This window comes from Pimephales promelas, chromosome 7 (assembly GCF_988280905.1).
Source record: "Pimephales promelas chromosome 7, fPimPro1.hap1.1, whole genome shotgun sequence".
Classification (NCBI taxonomy): domain Eukaryota; kingdom Metazoa; phylum Chordata; class Actinopteri; order Cypriniformes; family Leuciscidae; genus Pimephales; species Pimephales promelas.
This window is the reverse complement of record NC_142775.1, coordinates 29,620,607-29,640,447: the sequence shown is the minus strand read 5'-3', so window position 1 is coordinate 29,640,447 and position 19,841 is coordinate 29,620,607. Positions and strand designations below refer to the sequence as shown.

Below are 19,841 nucleotides of genomic sequence, written 5' to 3'. Positions count from 1 at the left end.
GCTCTTTGTGAGGTTCTCAGCTAGTAAAATACTATCATATGTAGCACATGCATTCCAAAACGTAACCAGGACTAAATGTTTCACTTTCTGGACCAAGAGTACAGCACTACAAGTGAACACATCCTTAGATTTAATGTATTTATTTTCTTGCATATATATTATTTGTAATTCAGGCAGTTGCCAAACTTTTCAGTTCCTTGACTTATTTCATTGCGCTGTTGTGTTTGCACAGAATGATCCAAAGTGCATTTGTTGACATGGAGAGCATGTTTGATCTACTAAAAGAGGAAAAAGAGGTGAGTAGTCACTAAAGATGGACGTTTTGAGTCATTTTTAGTCAAGTCATAGGTAAATCACTTCCGAATAGTACTTTTACTAGTCAACTACAGTAGTCAACATTTGTATTGGATCAAAAAAGTTCATCAAAGTTGTCCTAAGACAAGAACGGGTTTTGTTCAAAATTCATGTATAGCTGATGAAAGGTTTTGATCCACTTCAAATGTTGACTACTGTAGTTAGTAAAGCACAAATACCATCTAATTGATTCCTAAAAGCTGCATTGCACCCCTCTGTACGTGCCAGCGTTGGTATTGTGGACCAGTAAGTGTTGATTTATTGTCATGACCTCCTGCACTGACTCAAGTTACCCCCATCCTTTGGGAACCCTTTCCCCAAAGTCATGCAACCAACAGCCAACCGTTCCTTGACACTCCCAGAGTGTTTAGATTCCATTCATATGCAAATAATCGGACTAAAACCCTTATTTGATCTTCACATTTCTTTTTATTTATTCCCAAAAGCTGCCGCAGCGAATTTGCAAACTGATTCTTGAACTTGACCAGAAAGAGGCCTCAACTTTTTTACCAATAAATCAGTTTTAATGCATTCTTCAGGTTTGCTTAATTCACCGCCAACCCAGTTTCCTCCTTGTCTCCTGTGCTACAAGCCCAGATTGCTTTTTCTAACTTCCAGATTCCTCTCTGCTGTAGGTAGAGGATGATGTGAATGCAGGAGACCTGTCGTTCACAGAAGGAAGGGTTGATTTCCAGAACGTGTGTTTTAGTTACACTACTGGGTGAGTCATGCTTATTTCAATAAAGGCAGATGTTTAGGTTGAGCTTTTTTTTTTTTTTTTAGTTTTTACATCTGAATTGTTTTATTTCCTGACAGAAAAGAGATTCTCAGTGAAGTCTCATTCACAGTGATGCCCGGTCAGACAGTTGCTCTGGTAAAATGTTATCAGAATTCTACATTTGTGAATATAGTGCACCAACACTTTTATTGAATAAGAAAGTGTGTAAAGGTGCAAGATGTTCACCTCTGCTAATATCTTATTTAACAGGTTGGTCCTTCCGGATCAGGAAAGAGCACTGTCATCCGCCTGCTTTTCCGTTTTTATGACGTTCAAGGAGGCTGCATCCTCATCGATGGTCAGGACATCTCAAAGGTCAGGAAACAGGACAACACACATTGTTATGGTTGGGTGAAAAGCTTCTATCCACCTTATTTTCACATAAGAGCGGGTGCGGCCGTACACACCAGATAACACGACAACAGTGTCTTAAGTCATCAGCGTCACTGCGGACTCGTGAACACAGATTGACAAAAGAACCGGTAGACAATGAAATGCTGAATAAAGTCGTAGTTTTTGTTATTTTTGGACCAAAATGTATTTTCAATGCTTCAAAAAAATCTAAATAACCCATTGATGTCACATGGACTACTTAGATGTCTTTATTTCCTTTCTGAACAAGGACAGTATAGCATGTATACATTTTGAATGGAGGGACAGAAAGCTCTCAGACTAAATCTAAAATATCTTAAACTGTGTTACGAAGATGAACGGAGGTCTTACGGGCTTGGAACGACATGAGAGTGAGTCATTAATGACATAATTTTAATTTTTGGGTGAACTAACCAGGTTAAAGGTTAAGAATAAAGGGTTACTATATCCAAAAATAAAAATGTCAACTTTTACATTTACCACATGTCATTCCAAACCCATAAGACTTATCTTAGAAACCTAAAAGGAGAAATTATTAATAATCTCATATTTTTTTTCCATCCATTGATTGAAAGTCTATGTAATCAACATTTTCAAGCTTTAAAAGGATAATAAAAACATCTTAAAAGTAATCAATATGAATCTACCCTTCTAGGTATCCATTCATCTTTATAGAAAACCAGACTGGTGTAAATTTAGGTTCACCTGTGCGTCCAGCTCACATGGTCGCCTACATTTCTCTTCATATTTCATGCACATGTGATGCCGCACAGTTTATATAAAGGTCTAGACTGTAGGATATAAAAAAACGTTTTAAAATTATACCAGAAATCTTTTTCGACCCCGCCTGAATCTCTGCTGACCTCTAATGTAAGGTTTGAATAGTGACAGGGCTGGTGTTAGAACAGAAGAATGTCTTACTGACTGAAGAGGACAAAGAACTTGCATTAAAATGTGAAAAATTCATTTCCCACTAAGCTTTCTTCAGACTGTCTGCTTGAGAAGACATTGTTCGTAAGTTATCCTAGTCACAATTCAATGTCAAAGTGTCCTTCGTAGTGCAGTGCTAGCAATGATAATGTTGTTACTAGTGTCTCACACATAAACTGTGAGGTCTTTTCAAGTACAGAGTGAGACTTTTATCTTTGATATAAGTGAGACTTTTGGTGCTCTACTCCTGAACATTTCCATTGCTTACACATGCCGGACTATTCAGTTTCCCCTATCGGAATAGCCGCGGGAAAACAAATTCTTAGTGATTGTACAACACAGAACAGTGTGTAATAGGAGCCTGATTGAGGTGATGTTATACCAGACCGTACAAGCTGTCTCACTGTTAACTACAATGCAATGACACCAGTGATGTAAGATGCAACCATAGATCATATAACCTCCACTACACATGACAATGTTCTGGGAATATGATTTACGGTTCCCTCTTATTTCCAAGTAAACCTGCCCCCTGTGAATTAATCATAGTGAGAGAGACGTAAATAATGAATATGGAGCTTTAAGCTGCTTTTACTCCAGTGTCCTGAGAGAGACGGTGGCCTCTTGCACAGAGCCGATCTCTGCTCTCAACTGCTAGATTCACTTCTGGACTGCTGGTCTGATCCTGGACAAAAGGTTGTGTTACTTTTACTCACAGGAATATGCAGCATGACGTGATGTATTTAGCAAATATTTATCATATATAAGGACCCTCCTTCTAACGGGTATGAGGGGGAACGGGTAGTTGTTTGTAATGAGATGCATTCATTATAAACTGTTTACATGCAACCTGGTAATCCAATCGGATCATCAAATATTAGAGGGTTCTTTTCATTTATATTTAGGTTGTTAACATTTACCTAACACTCACATATAATCAATCTTTACTGGTCGTTTAATAACACTGTTAAAGGGATAGTTCACTTTGAAATTAATTTTTGATATGTTTTAGCTTACCTCAAGGGCATCCAAGATGTAGGTGTCTTTGTTTCCACAGTATTTTCAATTTTGACATTTTTCAGTCAAACCGTTGTTGTCTATCAGTCATACACTGGAGGCTAAGTGGGTCCACCAAAAAGCATGCACAGAGAAGGTAAAATTAAACATGATTTAATGACTCGAATATGTAAGTACACATTGATGGCCTAAGGCACGAAACGAGCGTTTTTTGTGAGAAAACGAACAGCATTTATATCGTTTTTACCTCGTGTAATCCAAGTGATCTGAATCAGTTGTGCAATGTCCAACTGAACCGAACTGAATCAGTTCAATGTTACGCCGGAAGTGATCGCATGTGTGTGACGTCACTCAATATTTACACGGAGATTTTGGAAGTTTTAACTTTTACTAAACATATTTAGATATACCGAAATCGTCTTCCATTGCGGTTTCCCCTATATCTAAATATGTTTAGTGAAAGGTAAAAGTTTCGAAATCTCTGTATAAACAAAGAGTGACGTAGGCGTGCAAGCAATCAATTCCAGCGCATGCACAGACCGAAGCGCCCGTGCCGTCAGATAATTTTGTCATGGCTATGATTACAAGAGGTAAAACGATATAAATACTGTTCGTTTTCTCACACAAACCACTCGTTTCGTGTCTTAGGCCATCAATTTGTACTTAGTCATTAAATCATGTTTCATTTTGACTTCTCTGTGCATGCTCTTTGAGGTGAACCGATTGAGGACCCCCTTCACCTCCAGTGTATGACTGACAGACAACAATGGTTTGACCAAAAAAAATCAAAATTGAAAATGCTGTGGAAACAGAGACACCTACATCTTGGATGCCCTTGAGGTAAGCTAAAACATATCAAAAAATTAATTTCAAAGAGAACTATCCCTTTAAATGTAATTTTTTGCAAATCTGAAAATTAATTTCAGTTTTCATGGGCCAAAATTCAGTTTTAGCATTTAAAAAAGTAGATTTTGGCCCTTTATTTAAAATTTATAGAATAGAATTTTAATGTCAGAAATGTTTTAGTAACTGGCCATTACATGACCATTTTCTATAACAATCTATTTATTTATTTAATGTACTTGTATGAACACTTCCATTGAAATGTCTATTTTTAACATGTAATTTATTCCGGTAAAGGCAAAGCTGAATTTTCAGCGGCGATTACTCCAGTCTTCAGAAATCATTCTAATTTGCTGATTTGTTGCTTAAGACACATTTATTATTATCAATGTTCAAAACCATTAATGCTGCTCAGTATTTTTGTAGAAACTGACACATTTTTTTCAGGATTCTTTGATGAATAGAGCTTAAAATAAAGGGCATTTCTTTTAAAAATCATACTGACCCCAAACTTTTGAATATTTTTTTTTATTTGCCTTGTCGAGGTGCTTTAATAGCGAACACAGTACTTGAATAGTAGTGCAGGAAACATGGTTTATGCAACTTCCTGTGTGCTTCTGCTCTTGAGATAGCTGAAATAATCGATTGGCTGAGACTGTTTGGAGATGGAAGCTGTGGTTTGGCATTTACATAGAGGAAGTACTGTTGACAAGTAAATTGTCCCATCTCTATCGTCCTCTCCTACACACGCATTCACAGCCTCTCCAGTATCATATCAAATCCATGAACCACAACCCAGCATTCAAACAACCGCCTTCACACTTGAACACGATGGCCAAACATTCCTGCTGCGTTAATGTGTTTGGAGCGCAGCAGGAAGCGTGAGGGAGGTCAGCGTGCCAGTACTCTCATAGGGAGTGAGCACTTTCTCACAGTACAGGCATGAGGGGAGATTTACTTTTATAGAGCAGCTGTCATCGGTTCAGCATCTCATCCCTCTCACTACTGGCCAGATCCAACTCATTAAACTCACTGGAACATTAGCATTTGGAGCTGGAAAATGAATAGATCTTTCGCCAAGTACTGTATTATATGAAGTATGTTGCGTGAAACTAACTATTATATATATATATTGATGGAAATGCACTCTTTGGCTCATGGGACTTGTTCAGACAGGCATAAAAAATCTTTGAAAATGTTCTTAATTCGTCTCAGTCTGAACGATTATATCATATTTGATGTGTGTTTAGTTTTTTTTTTATTTTATTTTTTTTATGTGCGGTTGTTAGGTCAGGTATCGAAACAAGAAGAACGCTTGATAAAAGAGTGGGAAAAAAGATTTATTGATGAAGTCTCACGCATAGTGAACCTACATAAGTTGTAAGTAGTGAACCAGCCAAAGGCAACTGCAGTCCGAAAAGACAAGGTTTGATGAAAATACCTAAAAAAATGGCTTTTAACAGGGTTGTGGACATCAGCGAAAGACATTGGTAAATAAAAACAAAATGTCACTAATTTAAGGTTAGATCAATCAGACAGTTCTTTGGGAGAAAGAAATGACTTGTGGGACTCCAGCAAAATATACATTTGTACATCCAACATCCAAATGATTTTGCTGTTTGCGACAGTGACTAAAAAAAAGCATTCCTTGAGCCTTCTGCATCAAATGGAAATGAAACAAGGCACTAACATACAAAATCTGAAGCATTGCTTGTGTGAGAATTGAATATAGCCTTAGGAACGAGAAAAATTTAACAGGACTTGGCTCATCCCACATGGAAAAAACCTATATAGACATATATGTTTTAATATAGGTTTTGATATATGTTTTTAATATATGTGACATATATAAAATTGGCCGTTTTCCTATATTATATGTACATATATGCACATATATGTACATATATACATGCATATATGTACACATATATACGCACCTATATAGGTACATGTATGCACACATATATGTACACATATAGGTGCATATATGAACATGTATGCACGCATATATGTACACATATAGGTGCATATATTTGTGCATATATGAACCTATATATGTACATGTATGCATGCATATATGTACACATATAGGTGCATATATACATGCATACATGTACCTATATATGTACATGTATGTACGCATATATGTGCACATATAGGTGCATTTATACATGCACCAACATGTTTACCTATATTAGAATAATTATTAAAATCCATAGCTACTAGGCAACATAAATAATAGTCCAAAATGTATGCATTTAGATTATTTATTTACTTAAGATCAAATAGTACAAAAACAAAAATAAGACAAAAAAACTGGATAAAAAAAAAAATCTTTTTGATCTTCTCAGCTCCATGAGCTTTGAATTGATAGACGTGCCCATCTCCCCTCGGCTGGCTGACGGCCACTTCTTCAATGTAGCATCTAGAGAAGACAAAAATAATAATAATAATAATAATAAGAAGAAGAAGAATATAGTACTTCATCAGGAACCCAAAGTGCTTACAGTACAGATGTGATCGGACACATATTTTTTGATAAAAGGTTGATCATTTTAAAAAATGCGTCATGTAAACATGTCAATTGGAAGATTCTGAAGATTCTGAAAAATCTGAAACGTGGCTTAAGAAAAGGAAAGTTAGGATCAAGAACTGAGCAAGCGATGAATTAGTATTATAGGTTCCAAGTAGATATAGTAACAATAATCCCTTATACAGTCTCAATTGATGCCTAATAAACATTGATACAAGTAGGCTATGGTTAAAGTGGTGAACTTATAAAATCCTAATGCGTTGAGAAGGGAAAACAAAACTTTTATACATTTACTCACCAATAATGATGCCTTTTTAATTTGGTCAAGGGCGACCAGCTGCTCCCCATCCCCTCTGGTTGGCTTCCCACCTTAAAGTAAAATTTCAAAATTATTATAAAAGGGGGTTAAAATGAAGCTTGTGAAAGCAATACTTTTTTTATATACACATCACATTTTCTTGAGGTGCAAGGAAATACAAAAATGGCAAGTAAAAAAGCGATGGTATGCCCGCACACAAACATAATTTATTCCACAGAATATTAATTGTTTTTTACGGACAGAAGAGATTAGGAGAATGTTTTGTACCATTCAGGTTGTTTTTCAGCAAAGTCTCCAGATCAAATGTGCCCAGCAGCAGATTCCACACCATGGCAGTAGCAGAGGTGGCAAGGAGGGCTGCTTTTCACACTTCTGCCTGGCAAAACACCCCAGAGCCCTTTATAACTTCAATCTGAAAAATAATTTATTCATTTATTGGCATTGTTTCATATTGATTCTTATGCTTAGCTTCCCAATAGTTTATATGTTTTTATGTATGAATGCAGATTAATGATAAAGAAACAAAATAATAATATGAAACAAAATAATAATATGAAACAAATTAATAATTGCCCTAAATGTTCTTAAAGGAGAGGAAGAGGAGGATAGGGTGTCGGGGTGGGGATGGGGATATTTATTAATAAATAAATAAAAATTCAAGGGGGTTACTCACCGGTTGCACTTTTCAAAAGAGGAGGAATCTAAATCCTCAACAGGACTCCTTCCAGTCTTGTTCATAGAAGAAAAATAAAAGTTATTCTCTTCAATAAATTAAAGTGCAAATAACTTAAATCAAATAATTAACACTATCAATCAGCCCAACATCACAAGTCTCTACAGCTCTGCTAGAGAAACAATTTTAAAAAGCAAAATCAGAGGAACTTACCTTTTTATGCAATAATGGCGAGGTAACTTTTCATTTGAGGTAATTCTAGAAAGAGGTTATATAAAGAAAAAAAAAAACAATTACAATCACTTAATCAAAATAGTAATGCCCTAACGTTAATGTTTACTATTTGAAAGACATTTCCTGCAACTGTAAAGGCAAGCCCATTGATACGGCTCTTTCTTTCACCAATTTCGACCAAATTCAAACTCCACAGGTATTTTTTTTTTTTTCTGGAGCCGATTGCCTTCTTGAGCCGTTGGCAGAGAAGTATAATTTATTCTCATGACGTTATGTTCTCAAGGCCATGACTTTTGTTAACCCTCTACGAATTCCTCCAGAAAGAAACAAATAAATACACGTTAATTAAGTTGGCTTGTGAGAGCCAACTTACTGAAATTCTATTTAAACTTATTATTAGTGGTGCTTGCTGAAAGCAAGGCAACACTATTACTATTGTGTTTTTTGAGTCGGCCCAAAAGTTTGGCACGCTACTCCTCCCGCAGTTTTTGTCACACACCCATGAATGAGGTCTCAAAACGTGCGGAATATTCGGGAATGGTGTGCTATGACTTTTCTAAGCGATCGGGGGTACGATGTTCGCCCGAAGGGCGAACAAATTTCCCAAAAATCCCATAGACTTAACATTGCGACAAACTTTGACGAATCATAGCTCCGAGCGAGGATTTCACAGAAGCCTGCGATTTACCACATTTGAAGAGGCTGACAGGCTCTGTAAGAACATACCTCACAATGGGGTAAAAGTTGCACCCCTGGGGGGCAGGAGCTGCCCAAATATTCCCCATTGACCCCAATGTTATTTATTAGTGGTGCTTGCTGAAAGCAAGGCAACACTATTACTATTGTGTTTTTTGAGTCGGCCCAAAAGTTTGACGCGCTACTCCTCCCGCAGTTTTTGTCACACACCCATGAATGAGGTCTCAAAACGTGCAGAATATTCGGGAATGGTGTGCTATGACTTTTCTAAGCGATCGGGGGTACGATGTTCGCCCGAAGGGCGAACAAATTTCCCAAAAATCCCATAGACTTAACATTGCGACAAACTTTGACGACTCATAGCTCCGAGCGAGGATTTCACAGAAGCCTGCGATTTACCACATTTGAAGAGGCTGACAGGCTCTGTAAGAACATACCTCACAATGGGGTAAAAGTTGCACCCCTGGGGGGCAGGAGCTGCCCAAACTTTCCCCCATTGACCCCAATGTTATTTATTATTTATTTTTTTTTTTTTCAACTTCCGTGCGTTTTTTGGCACGCTACTCCTCCCGCAGCTTTTGTCACAGACCCATGGGTGAGGCGTTAAATCGACCGGCTTATTTAGGAGAGGTGTGCTATGACTTTTCTAAGCGATCGGGGGTACGATGGTCGCCCCAGGGGCGAAAAACGGCCAAAAAAAATCCCATAGACTTAACATTACGACAAACTTTGACGAGTCATAGCTCTGAGATCGGATTTCGCAGAAACCTGTGATTTACCACATTTGAAGAGGGTGACAGGCTCTGTAAGAAAATACCTCACAATGGGGTAAAAGTTGCACCCCTTGGGGGCAGGAGCTCCCCAAATTTTTCCCATTGAAAATTTTCTAGTATAGCATTTTACTATTCCAGGAAAAAGTTTGGAGCACTCCTACGACCACAGTTTTTGTCACAGACCCATGAATGAGGCATCAAATCGTGCGGCCTATTGAGGAGAAGTGTCCTATCACTTTTATCAGAGATCGGGGGTACGGTGTTCGACCCAGGGGCGAACAAATTTCCAAAAAATCCCATAGACTTAACATTGAGACAAACTTTGACGACTCGTAGCTCCAAACAAGGATTTCGGACAAATGTGAGATTTGCCACATTTAAAGAGGCTGGCAGGCTCTTTAAGAACATACCACACAATGGGGTAAAAGTTGCACCCCTGGGGGGCAGGAGCTGCCCAAAGTTTCCCCATTGACTTACTATGGTGAAGGACGTCCCATCAAATGCATGTGTTTTTCCTACTATGGTAAATTGCATAGGGATTTTGTATTGAACATAGCTCTGGATCATAGTGTCATAGAGACAAGGGGGCGGGCTCATTTTACTCAGATGACCAATCAGTCTCTCAGGATCATTGTGAAGCTATTAAGCCACGCCCTAGCAACCATATAGAGCACCTTAGCAACAACTCCCATAGACTTCTATTGAAAGAGATCAAAGGGATATCTCCGGATAGAAGTGTCATAGAAACATGAGGGTGGGCTCGTTTGACTTGGGCCAGCAAACAGCCAATCATGAATCACCTCAACACTTACTGGCAACGCCCTAGCAACCATTGTAGAGCACCTTAGCAACCAAAATCCAAAGAGGGATATCTTCCATTCTGAATGTCATAGAGGCATGGGAGTTGTATTATATCATTCATACTGACAAGCAGCCTTTGGAGATTCATGATTGGCAGCTGCCAAGCCACTCCCTAGCAACCAAACAGAGTACCCTAGCAACCATTTTGTCAGACCTATATCTCTGCATCAAAACATCGTATAGAGATGCTGGTTGGCTCTTTTTACTCATGCTAGCAAACATGACTTGCTACATGCTACACATGCTAGCAGAGAATAGCTACATGCTAATATTGATTAGCTAAGTGCTAAATCATGCCAAGAAAATGCTACAAACTTCATAGTAACCATCTGTGACAACTACCAACCTCCTAGCAACAACCTAGCAACCACCCAGAACACGCTAGCAACACCCTAGCAACCACCCAGAATACCCTAGCAACCGCCTAACAACACCATAGCAACCACCCAGAACACCCTAGCAACCACCAAGAACACCCTAGCAACCACCCAGAATACCCTAGCAACCGCCCATCAACACCATAGCAACCACCCATAACACCCTAGCAACCACCCATAACACCCTAGCAACCACCTAGCAACACCCTAGCAACCACTCAGAACACCCTAGCAACTGCCTAGCAACACCCTAGCAACCACCCAGAACACCCTAACAACCGCCTAGCAACACCCTAGCAACCACCCAAAACACCCTAGCAACCACCTAGCAACACCCTAGCAACCACCCAGAACACCCTAGCAACCACCTAGCAACACCCTAGCAACCACCCAGAATACCCTAGCAACCACATAGCAACCACCTAGCAACACCCAGAACAACTTAGCAACCAACAATAATACCCTAGCAACCGCCTAGCAACCACCCAGAACACCATAGCAACCAGCCATAACACCCTAGCAACCGGGTGGTGAGTTTTGCCACTGCAAGCACCACTTCACATTTTCCTCTGGAAATGTACATTCTAGTTATTAGTGGTGCTTGCAAAGCAACACTATTGTTATCCTGCATACTTATTATTATTTTTCCTCTACTTCTTCTTCTTCTTATTCCGTACAAATTTCGGCGCGCTACTCCTCCCGCAGCTTTTGTCACAGACCCATAAGAGAGGTGTCAAAACGTGCGGCTTGTTCGGGAATGGTGTGCTATGACTTTTCTAAGAGATCGGGTGTACGATGTTCGCACAGCGGACGAAAAAGCGGCCAAAATTGTCCCAAGTCATTTCCTATGGGGAATTTTCAAAAATTCTAATCCCAACTGTCACTTTCTCACAGACACAAAAAGGGGCCTGACAGCCCTATTTTGACAGCTATTTCAGCCATTAAAACTTTAAAATGTTGAGAAATTTGTAAGCTATTAAAGTTGTATTCAACTTTTTGATATCTATTATACTTTTTTCACAATCTCTACTTTAGTCTCATGATGTTTTTCAAGCCGTTTCTGAAATTATAATGGGAGTGAATGAGAGAGACTGTTCAGAGCTAGAGCACGTGATGTCATAAGCTAGAGTGAGCCAGCTTGAAAACTAATGCTAAAAAATAATTTTTAAATCGCTGGCCTGGCCACAATCTTCACTCTTTGGCCATGAAAATATACTTAAAACGTAGGTATTTTTGTTGTGGTTCCTCTCGTGTGTTTAGTAAATCCCTCGGACTTATAGTTTTTTCTCTGTGTCCTTCCAAACGACAGGAGTGACAGACTATCCTCCATTGGCAGCAATTATAAATTCAGGTCAAACTTTAGTAATCAGAGCATTACGGACCAGTTTTTTAACTTGCCAAAGTGGTCCCTTTTTTCAACTCTATCCACACAAAAAATACATCACAGCGATCACAAAGGCCTTGTCTCGCTAACGGTCAGGTCATTTCGCTGATACAACCTATAGTTTTGTCTCTAGGGAGGTTTGTTCGAGGCCAAGTATCAGCGATTTTGACTAAACATTGGGGGATTTTCAAAAATTCAAATCCCAACTGTCACTTTCTCACAGACACAAAAGGGCCTGACAGCCCTGCTGTCAGGCAGACGTCTCTCTCTTCCTAGGAGGATTTATTTTATCAGGCAACCAATAAATAATGGCCTAAAATCTTCATGGTCACACCATAGCAACCAGTTACAGCACCCTAGCAACCGTGGGCGATAGGCACGAGGCCGCAGGCCTCGTGCCATACTAAATAACTCTATAAAAACTCTATTAAAAATCATTTTAGAGACTAAATAGTAATCATCTGTTAAAAAATACACGCCGACATCACAGACCCCTGATTGAGGCGTCAAATTTTGCGGATTATTGAGGAGAGGTGTGCTGTGACTTTTCGTAGCGATCGGGGGTACTGTGTTGGCCCCAGGGGCAAATCATTGGGTAAAAACGTCCCATAGATTTAACATTGGCACAAAATTTGTGAGATCATATCTTTTGACCAGTAGGTCATAGAGACTTGGGGTTGGGCTCTTTTGACTCGGCCTATCGTGCAGCCAACAAGTAGTGACATAATAACTTCATATTCACGACCTAGCAACCACTTAGGGCAGCCTAGCAACCGTAAAACAACATATTCAAGGCCATATCTCAGCTACAGAAAAAAGAAGAAACATGGATTTTGACTTTTTTTGACTTAGACTGTCAACTAGTCTTTAAATATTATCTCATCCACTGTATAAGCAAACCATAGCAACCATATAGAGTACCCTAGTAACCACCTAAAGACATGAATAAGACATATCTCAGCTCCACAAAATAGGAGAAACATGGATTTTGACTTTTTTGACTTAGACTGTCAACTAGTCTTTAAATATTATCTCATAAACTGTATAATCACACCATAGCAACCATATAGGGTACCCTAGTAACCATACAAACACATGAATAAGCCATATCTCAGCACCTGAATATCGTACAGACATGGTTGTTGGCTCGTATGCAATCATGTACCACACTCTAGCAACCGAGCGAGCTTTTTGCCACTGCAAGCACCACTTCACATTTTCCTCTGGAAATGTACATTCTAGTTCTTATTCTTATTAGTGGTGCTTGCTGAAAGCAAGGCAACACTATTACTATTGTGTTTTTTGAGTCGGCCCAAAAGTTTGGCACGCTACTCCTCCCGCAGTTTTTGTCACACACCCATGAATGAGGTCTCAAAACGTGCGGAATATTCGGCAATGGTGTGCTATGACTTTTCTAAGCGATCGGGGGTACGATGTTCGCCCGAAGGGCGAACAAATTTCCCAAAAATCCCATAGACTTAACATTGCGACAAACTTTGACGACTCATAGCTCCGAGCGAGGATTTCACAGAAGCCTGTGATTTACCACATTTGAAGAGGCTGACAGGCTCTGTAAGAACATACCTCACAATGGGGTAAAAGTTGCACCCCTGGGGGGCAGGAGCTGCCCAAATTTTCCCCCATTGACCCCAATGTTATTTAAAATTTCTAGTATAGCATTATACTATTCCAGGAAAAAGTTTGGCGCACTCCTACGTCCACAGTTTTTGTCACAGACCCATGAATGAGGCATCAAATCGTGCGGCCTATTGAAGAGAAGTGTCCTATCACTTTTATCAGAGATCGGGGGTACGGTGTTCGACCCAGGGGCGAACAAATTTCCAAAAAATCCCATAGACTTAACATTGAGACAAACTTTGACGACTCATAGCTCCGAACAACGATTTCGAAAAAATGTGTGATTTGCCACATTTGAAGAGGCTGGCAACCTCTGTAAGAACATACCTCACAATGGGGTAAAAGTTGCACCCCTGGGGGGCAGGAGCTACCCAAAATTTTCCCCATTGACTTACTATGGTGAAGGATGTCCCATCAAATGCATGTGTTTTTCCTACTATGGTAAATTGCATAGGGATTTTGTATTGAACATAGCTCTGGATCATAGTGTCATAGAGACAAGGGGGCGGGCTCATTTTACTCAGACGACCAATCAGTCTCTCAGGATCATTGTGAAGCTATCAAGCCACGCCCTAGCAACCATATAGAGCACCTTAGCAACAACTCCCATAGACTTCCATTGAAAGAGATCAAAGGGATATCTCCGGATAGAAGTGTCATAGAAACACAAGGGTGGTCTCGTTTGACTCGGGGTAGCAAACAGCCAATCATGAATCACCTCAACAATTTCTGGCCACACCCTAGCAACCATTATCGAGCACCTTAGCAACCAAATTTTAAAAAGGGATATCTTCCATTCTGAATGTCATACAGGCTTGGGAGTTGTATTATATCAATTATACTGACAAGCAGCCTTTGGAGATTCATGATTGGCAGCTGCCAAGCCACTCCCTAGCAACCAAAAAGAGTACCCTAGCAACCATTTTGCAAGGCCTACATCTCTTTATCAGAACATCGTATAGAGATGGGGGTTGGTTTATACATTCACATTGACTTTGGAGCTTCATGATTGGAAGCTGCCAAGCCACTCCCTAGCAACCAAACAGAGTACCCTAGCAACCATTTTGTAACAGCTATATCTCAGCATCAGAACATTGTATCACGATGGGGGTTCGGTCTTTTGACTCATGCTAGCACATAGAACTTTCAAAATGCTAAACATGCTAGCTGTGAATAGCTACATGCTAATATTGATTAGCTAAGTGCTAAATCATGCCATGAACAATATAAAAACTCTATAATAACCATATGTGAACACTACCAACCACCTAGTAATACCATAGCAACTACCCAGAATACCCTAGCAACAACCTAACAACACCATAGCAACCACCCAGAACACCCTAGCAACCGCATAGCAACACCCTAGCAACCACCTAGAAACTATCCAAAACACCTTAGCAACACCCTAGCAACCACCTAGCAACACCCTAGCAACCACCCCAAACACCATAGCAACCACCTAGCAACACCTTAGCAACCACCCAGAACACCCTAGCAACCACCTAGCAACACCATAGCAACCACCGAGCAACACCCTAGCAACCGCCTAGCAACCATCCAGAACACCTTAGCAACACCCTAGCAACCACCTAGCAACACCCTATCAACCACCCAGAACACCCTAGCAACCGCCTAGCAACACCCTAGCAACCACCTAGCAACACCTTAGCTACCACCGAGCAACACCCTAGCAACTGCCTAGCAACCTTCCAGAACACCTTAGAAACACCCTAGCAACCACCTAGCAACCATCCAGAACACCCTAACAACCGCCTAGTAACAACCTAGCAACACCCTAGCAACCACCCAGAACACCCTAGCAACCACCTAGCAACACCTTAGCAACTACCCAGAACACATTGGCAACCACCCATAATACCCTAGCAACTGCATAGCAACCACCCAGAATACCCTGACAACCAACTAGCAACCACCCAGAACACCCTAGCAACCGGGTGGTGAGTTTTGCCACTGCAAGCACCACTTCACATTTTCCTCTGGAAATGTACATTCTAGTTAGTGGTGCTTGCTGAAAGCAAGGCAACACTATTACTATTGTGTTTTTTGAGCCGGCCCAAAAGTTTGGCACGCTACTCCTCCCGCAGTTTTTGTCACACACCCATGAATGAGGTCTCAAAACGTGCGGAATATTCGGGAATGGTGTGCTATGACTTTTCTAAGCGATCGGGGGTACGATGTTCGCCCGAAGGGCGAACAAATTTCCCAAAAATCCCATAGACTTAACATTGCGACAAACTTTGACGACTCATAGCTCCGAGCGAGGATTTCACAGAAGCCTGCGATTTACCACATTTGAAGAGGCTGACAGGCTCTGTAAGAACATACCTCACAATGGGGTAAAAGTTGCACCCCTGGGGGGCAGGAGCTGCCCAAATATTCCCCCATAGACCCCCATGTTATTTATTAGTGGTGCTTGCTGAAAGCAAGGCAACACTATTACTATTGTGTTTTTTGAGCCGGCCCAAAAGTTTGGCACGCTACTCCTCCCGCAGTTTTTGTCACACACCCATGAATGAGGTCTCAAAACGTGCGGAATATTCGGGAATGGTGTGCTATGACTTTTCTAAGCGATCGGGGGTACGATGTTCGCCCGAAGGGCGAACAAATTTCCCAAAAATCCCATAGACTTAACATTGCGACAAACTTTGACGACTCATAGCTCCGAGCGAGGATTTCACAGAAGCCTGCGATTTACCACATTTGAAGAGGCTGACAGGCTCTGTAAGAACATACCTCACAATGGGGTAAAAGTTGCACCCCTGGGGGGCAGGAGCTGCCCAAATATTCCCCCATAGACCCCCATGTTATTTATTAGTGGTGCTTGCAAAGCAACACTATTGTTATCCTGCATACTTATTAGTGGTGCTTGCAAAGCAACACTATTGTTATCCTCCATACTTATTTTTCTTATTTTTCTTCCGGACAAAACTTCGGCGCGCTACTCCTCCCGCAGCTTTTGTCACAGACCCATGAGAGTGGTGTCAAATCGACCGGCTTGTTTAGGAGAGGTGTGCTATGACTTTTCTAAGAGATCGGGTGTACGATGTTCGCACAGCGGACCAAAAAGCGGCCAAAAAAGTCCCATTGACTTCCATTGAAAAATTTTCAAAAATTCAAATCCCAACTGTCACTTTCTCACTGACACAAAAGGGCCTGACAGCCCTGCTGTCAGGCAGACATCTCTCTCTCCCTAGGAGGATTTAATTTATCAAGCATCCAGTAAATAATGGCCTAAAATCTTCATAGCCACACCATAGCAACCGGTTACAGCACCCTAGCAACCGTGGGCAATAGGCACGAGGCCGCAGGCCTCGTGCCATACTAAATAACTATAAAAACTCTATAAAAACTCATTTTAGAGACTAAATAGTAATCATCTGTTAAAAAATACACGCCAACATCACAGACCCCTGATTGAGGCGTCAAATTGTGCGGTTTATTGAGGAGAGGTGTGCTGTGACTTTTCGTAGCGATCGGGGGTACGGTGTTCACCCCAGGGGCAAATCATTGGGTAAAAAAGTCCCATAGACTTAACATTGGCACAAAATTTGTGAGATCATATCTTTTGACCAGTAGGTCATAGAGACTTGGGGTTGGGCTCTTTTGACTCGGCCTATCATGCAGCCAACAAGTAGTGACATAATAACTTCATATTCTCGCCCTAGCAACCACTTAGGGCAGCCTAGTAACCGTAAAACAACATATTCAAGCCATATCTCAGCTACAGAAAATAGAAGAAACATGGAGTTTGACTTTTTTGACTTAGACTGTCAACTAGTCTTTAAATATCATCACATACACTGTATAATCACACCATAGAAACCATATAGAGTACCCTAGTAACCACCTGAAGACATGAATAAGCCATATCTCAGCTCTACAAAATAGAAGAAACATGGATTTTGACTTTTTGACTCAGACTGTCAACTAGTCTTTAAATATAATCTCATCCACTGTATAAGCAAACCATAGCAACCATATAGAGTACCCTAGTAACCACCTGAACACATGAATGAGCCATATCTCAGCTGAATAAGCCATATCTCATCACAAAAACATTGTACAGACGTGTTTGGTGTCTTGTATGCAATCATGTGCCACACTCTAGCAACCGATCGAGCTTTTTGCCACTGCAAGCACCACTTCACATTTTCCTCTGGAAATGTACATTCTAGTTAGTGGTGCTTGCAAAGCAACACTATTGTTATCCTGCATACTTATTATTATTTTTCCTCTACTTCTTCTTCTTCTTATTCCGTACAAATTTCGGCGCGCTACTCCTCCCGCAGCTTTTGTCACAGACCCATAAGAGAGGTGTCAAAACGTGCGGCTTGTTCGGGAATGGTGTGCTATGACTTTTCTAAGAGATCGGGTGTACGATGTTCGCACAGCGGACGAAAAAGCGGCCAAAATTGTCCCAAGTCATTTCCTATGGGGAATTTTCAAAAATTCTAATCCCAACTGTCACTTTCTCACAGACACAAAAAGGGGCCTGACAGCCCTATTTTGACAGCTATTTCAGCCATTAAAACTTTAAAATGTTGAGAAATTTGTAAGCTATTAAAGTTGTATTCAACTTTTTGATATCTATTATACTTTTTTCACAATCTCTACTTTAGTCTCATGATGTTTTTCAAGCCGTTTCTGAAATTATAATGGGAGTGAATGAGAGAGACTGTTCAGAGCTAGAGCACGTGATGTCATAAGCTAGAGTGAGCCAGCTTGAAAACTAATGCTAAAAAATAATTTTTAAATCGCTGGCCTGGCCACAATCTTCACTCTTTGGCCATGAAAATATACTTAAAACGTAGGTATTTTTGTTGTGGTTCCTCTCGTGTGTTTAGTAAATCCCTCGGACTTATAGTTTTTTCTCTGTGTCCTTCCAAACGACAGGAGTGACAGACTATCCTCCATTGGCAGCAATTATAAATTCAGGTCAAACTTTAGTAATCAGAGCATTACGGACCAGTTTTTTAACTTGCCAAAGTGGTCCCTTTTTTCAACTCTATCCACACAAAAAATACATCACAGAGATCACAAAGGCCTTGTCTCGCTAACGGTCAGGTCATTTCGCTGATACAACCTATAGTTTTGTCTCTAGGGAGGTTTGTTCGAGGCCAAGTATCAGCGATTTTGACTAAACATTGGGGGATTTTCAAAAATTCAAATCCCAACTGTCACTTTCTCACAGACACAAAAGGGCCTGACAGCCCTGCTGTCAGGCAGACGTCTCTCTCTTCCTAGGAGGATTTATTTTATCAGGCAACCAATAAATAATGGCCTAAAATCTTCATGGTCACACCATAGCAACCAGTTACAGCACCCTAGCAACCGTGGGCGATAGGCACGAGGCCGCAGGCCTCGTGCCATACTAAATAACTCTATAAAAACTCTATTAAAAATCATTTTAGAGACTAAATAGTAATCATCTGTTAAAAAATACACGCCGACATCACAGACCCCTGATTGAGGCGTCAAATTTTGCGGATTATTGAGGAGAGGTGTGCTGTGACTTTTCGTAGCGATCGGGGGTACGGTGTTGGCCCCAGGGGCAAATCATTGGGTAAAAACGTCCCATAGATTTAACATTGGCACAAAATTTGTGAGATCATATCTTTTGACCAGTAGGTCATAGAGACTTGGGGTTGGGCTCTTTTGACTCGGCCTATCGTGCAGCCAACAAGTAGTGACATAATAACTTCATATTCACGACCTAGCAACCACTTAGGGCAGCCTAGCAACCGTAAAACAACATATTCAAGGCCATATCTCAGCTACAGAAAAAAGAAGAAACATGGATTTTGACTTTTTTTGACTTAGACTGTCAACTAGTCTTTAAATATTATCTCATCCACTGTATAAGCAAACCATAGCAACCATATAGAGTACCCTAGTAACCACCTAAAGACATGAATAAGACATATCTCAGCTCCACAAAATAGGAGAAACATGGATTTTGACTTTTTTGACTTAGACTGTCAACTAGTCTTTAAATATTATCTCATAAACTGTATAATCACACCATAGCAACCATA

The 19,841-nt window shown here is 40.4% G+C and overlaps 1 protein-coding gene and 1 long non-coding RNA gene across 3 annotated transcripts in view; one reads left to right on the top strand and one right to left on the bottom strand.

The window, feature by feature from the left end:
• The window catches only part of abcb6b (ATP binding cassette subfamily B member 6 (LAN blood group) b), a 135,850-nt gene that overhangs the window by 9,245 nt on the left and 106,764 nt on the right, over window positions 1–19,841 (top strand). Inside the window, 4 exon segments of the mRNA XM_089133313.1 lie at window positions 233–300; window positions 994–1,075; window positions 1,171–1,228; window positions 1,343–1,447. Coding sequence (XP_088989439.1) covers window positions 233–300; window positions 994–1,075; window positions 1,171–1,228; window positions 1,343–1,447 — 313 coding nt within the window.
• On the bottom strand, window positions 6,347–8,310 carry LOC120487050 (uncharacterized). 2 transcript variants are annotated; one of them, XR_016169313.1, is made up of 5 exons: window positions 8,033–8,310; window positions 7,820–7,875; window positions 7,414–7,558; window positions 7,126–7,196; window positions 6,347–6,719 (listed from the first exon to the last, which is right to left on the bottom strand). It is a non-coding gene; the product is annotated as an uncharacterized LOC120487050 (long non-coding RNA). The 2 variants fall into 2 exon arrangements; XR_016169312.1 differs by lacking the exon at window positions 8,033–8,310 and having other exon boundaries at window positions 6,350–6,719; window positions 7,820–8,026.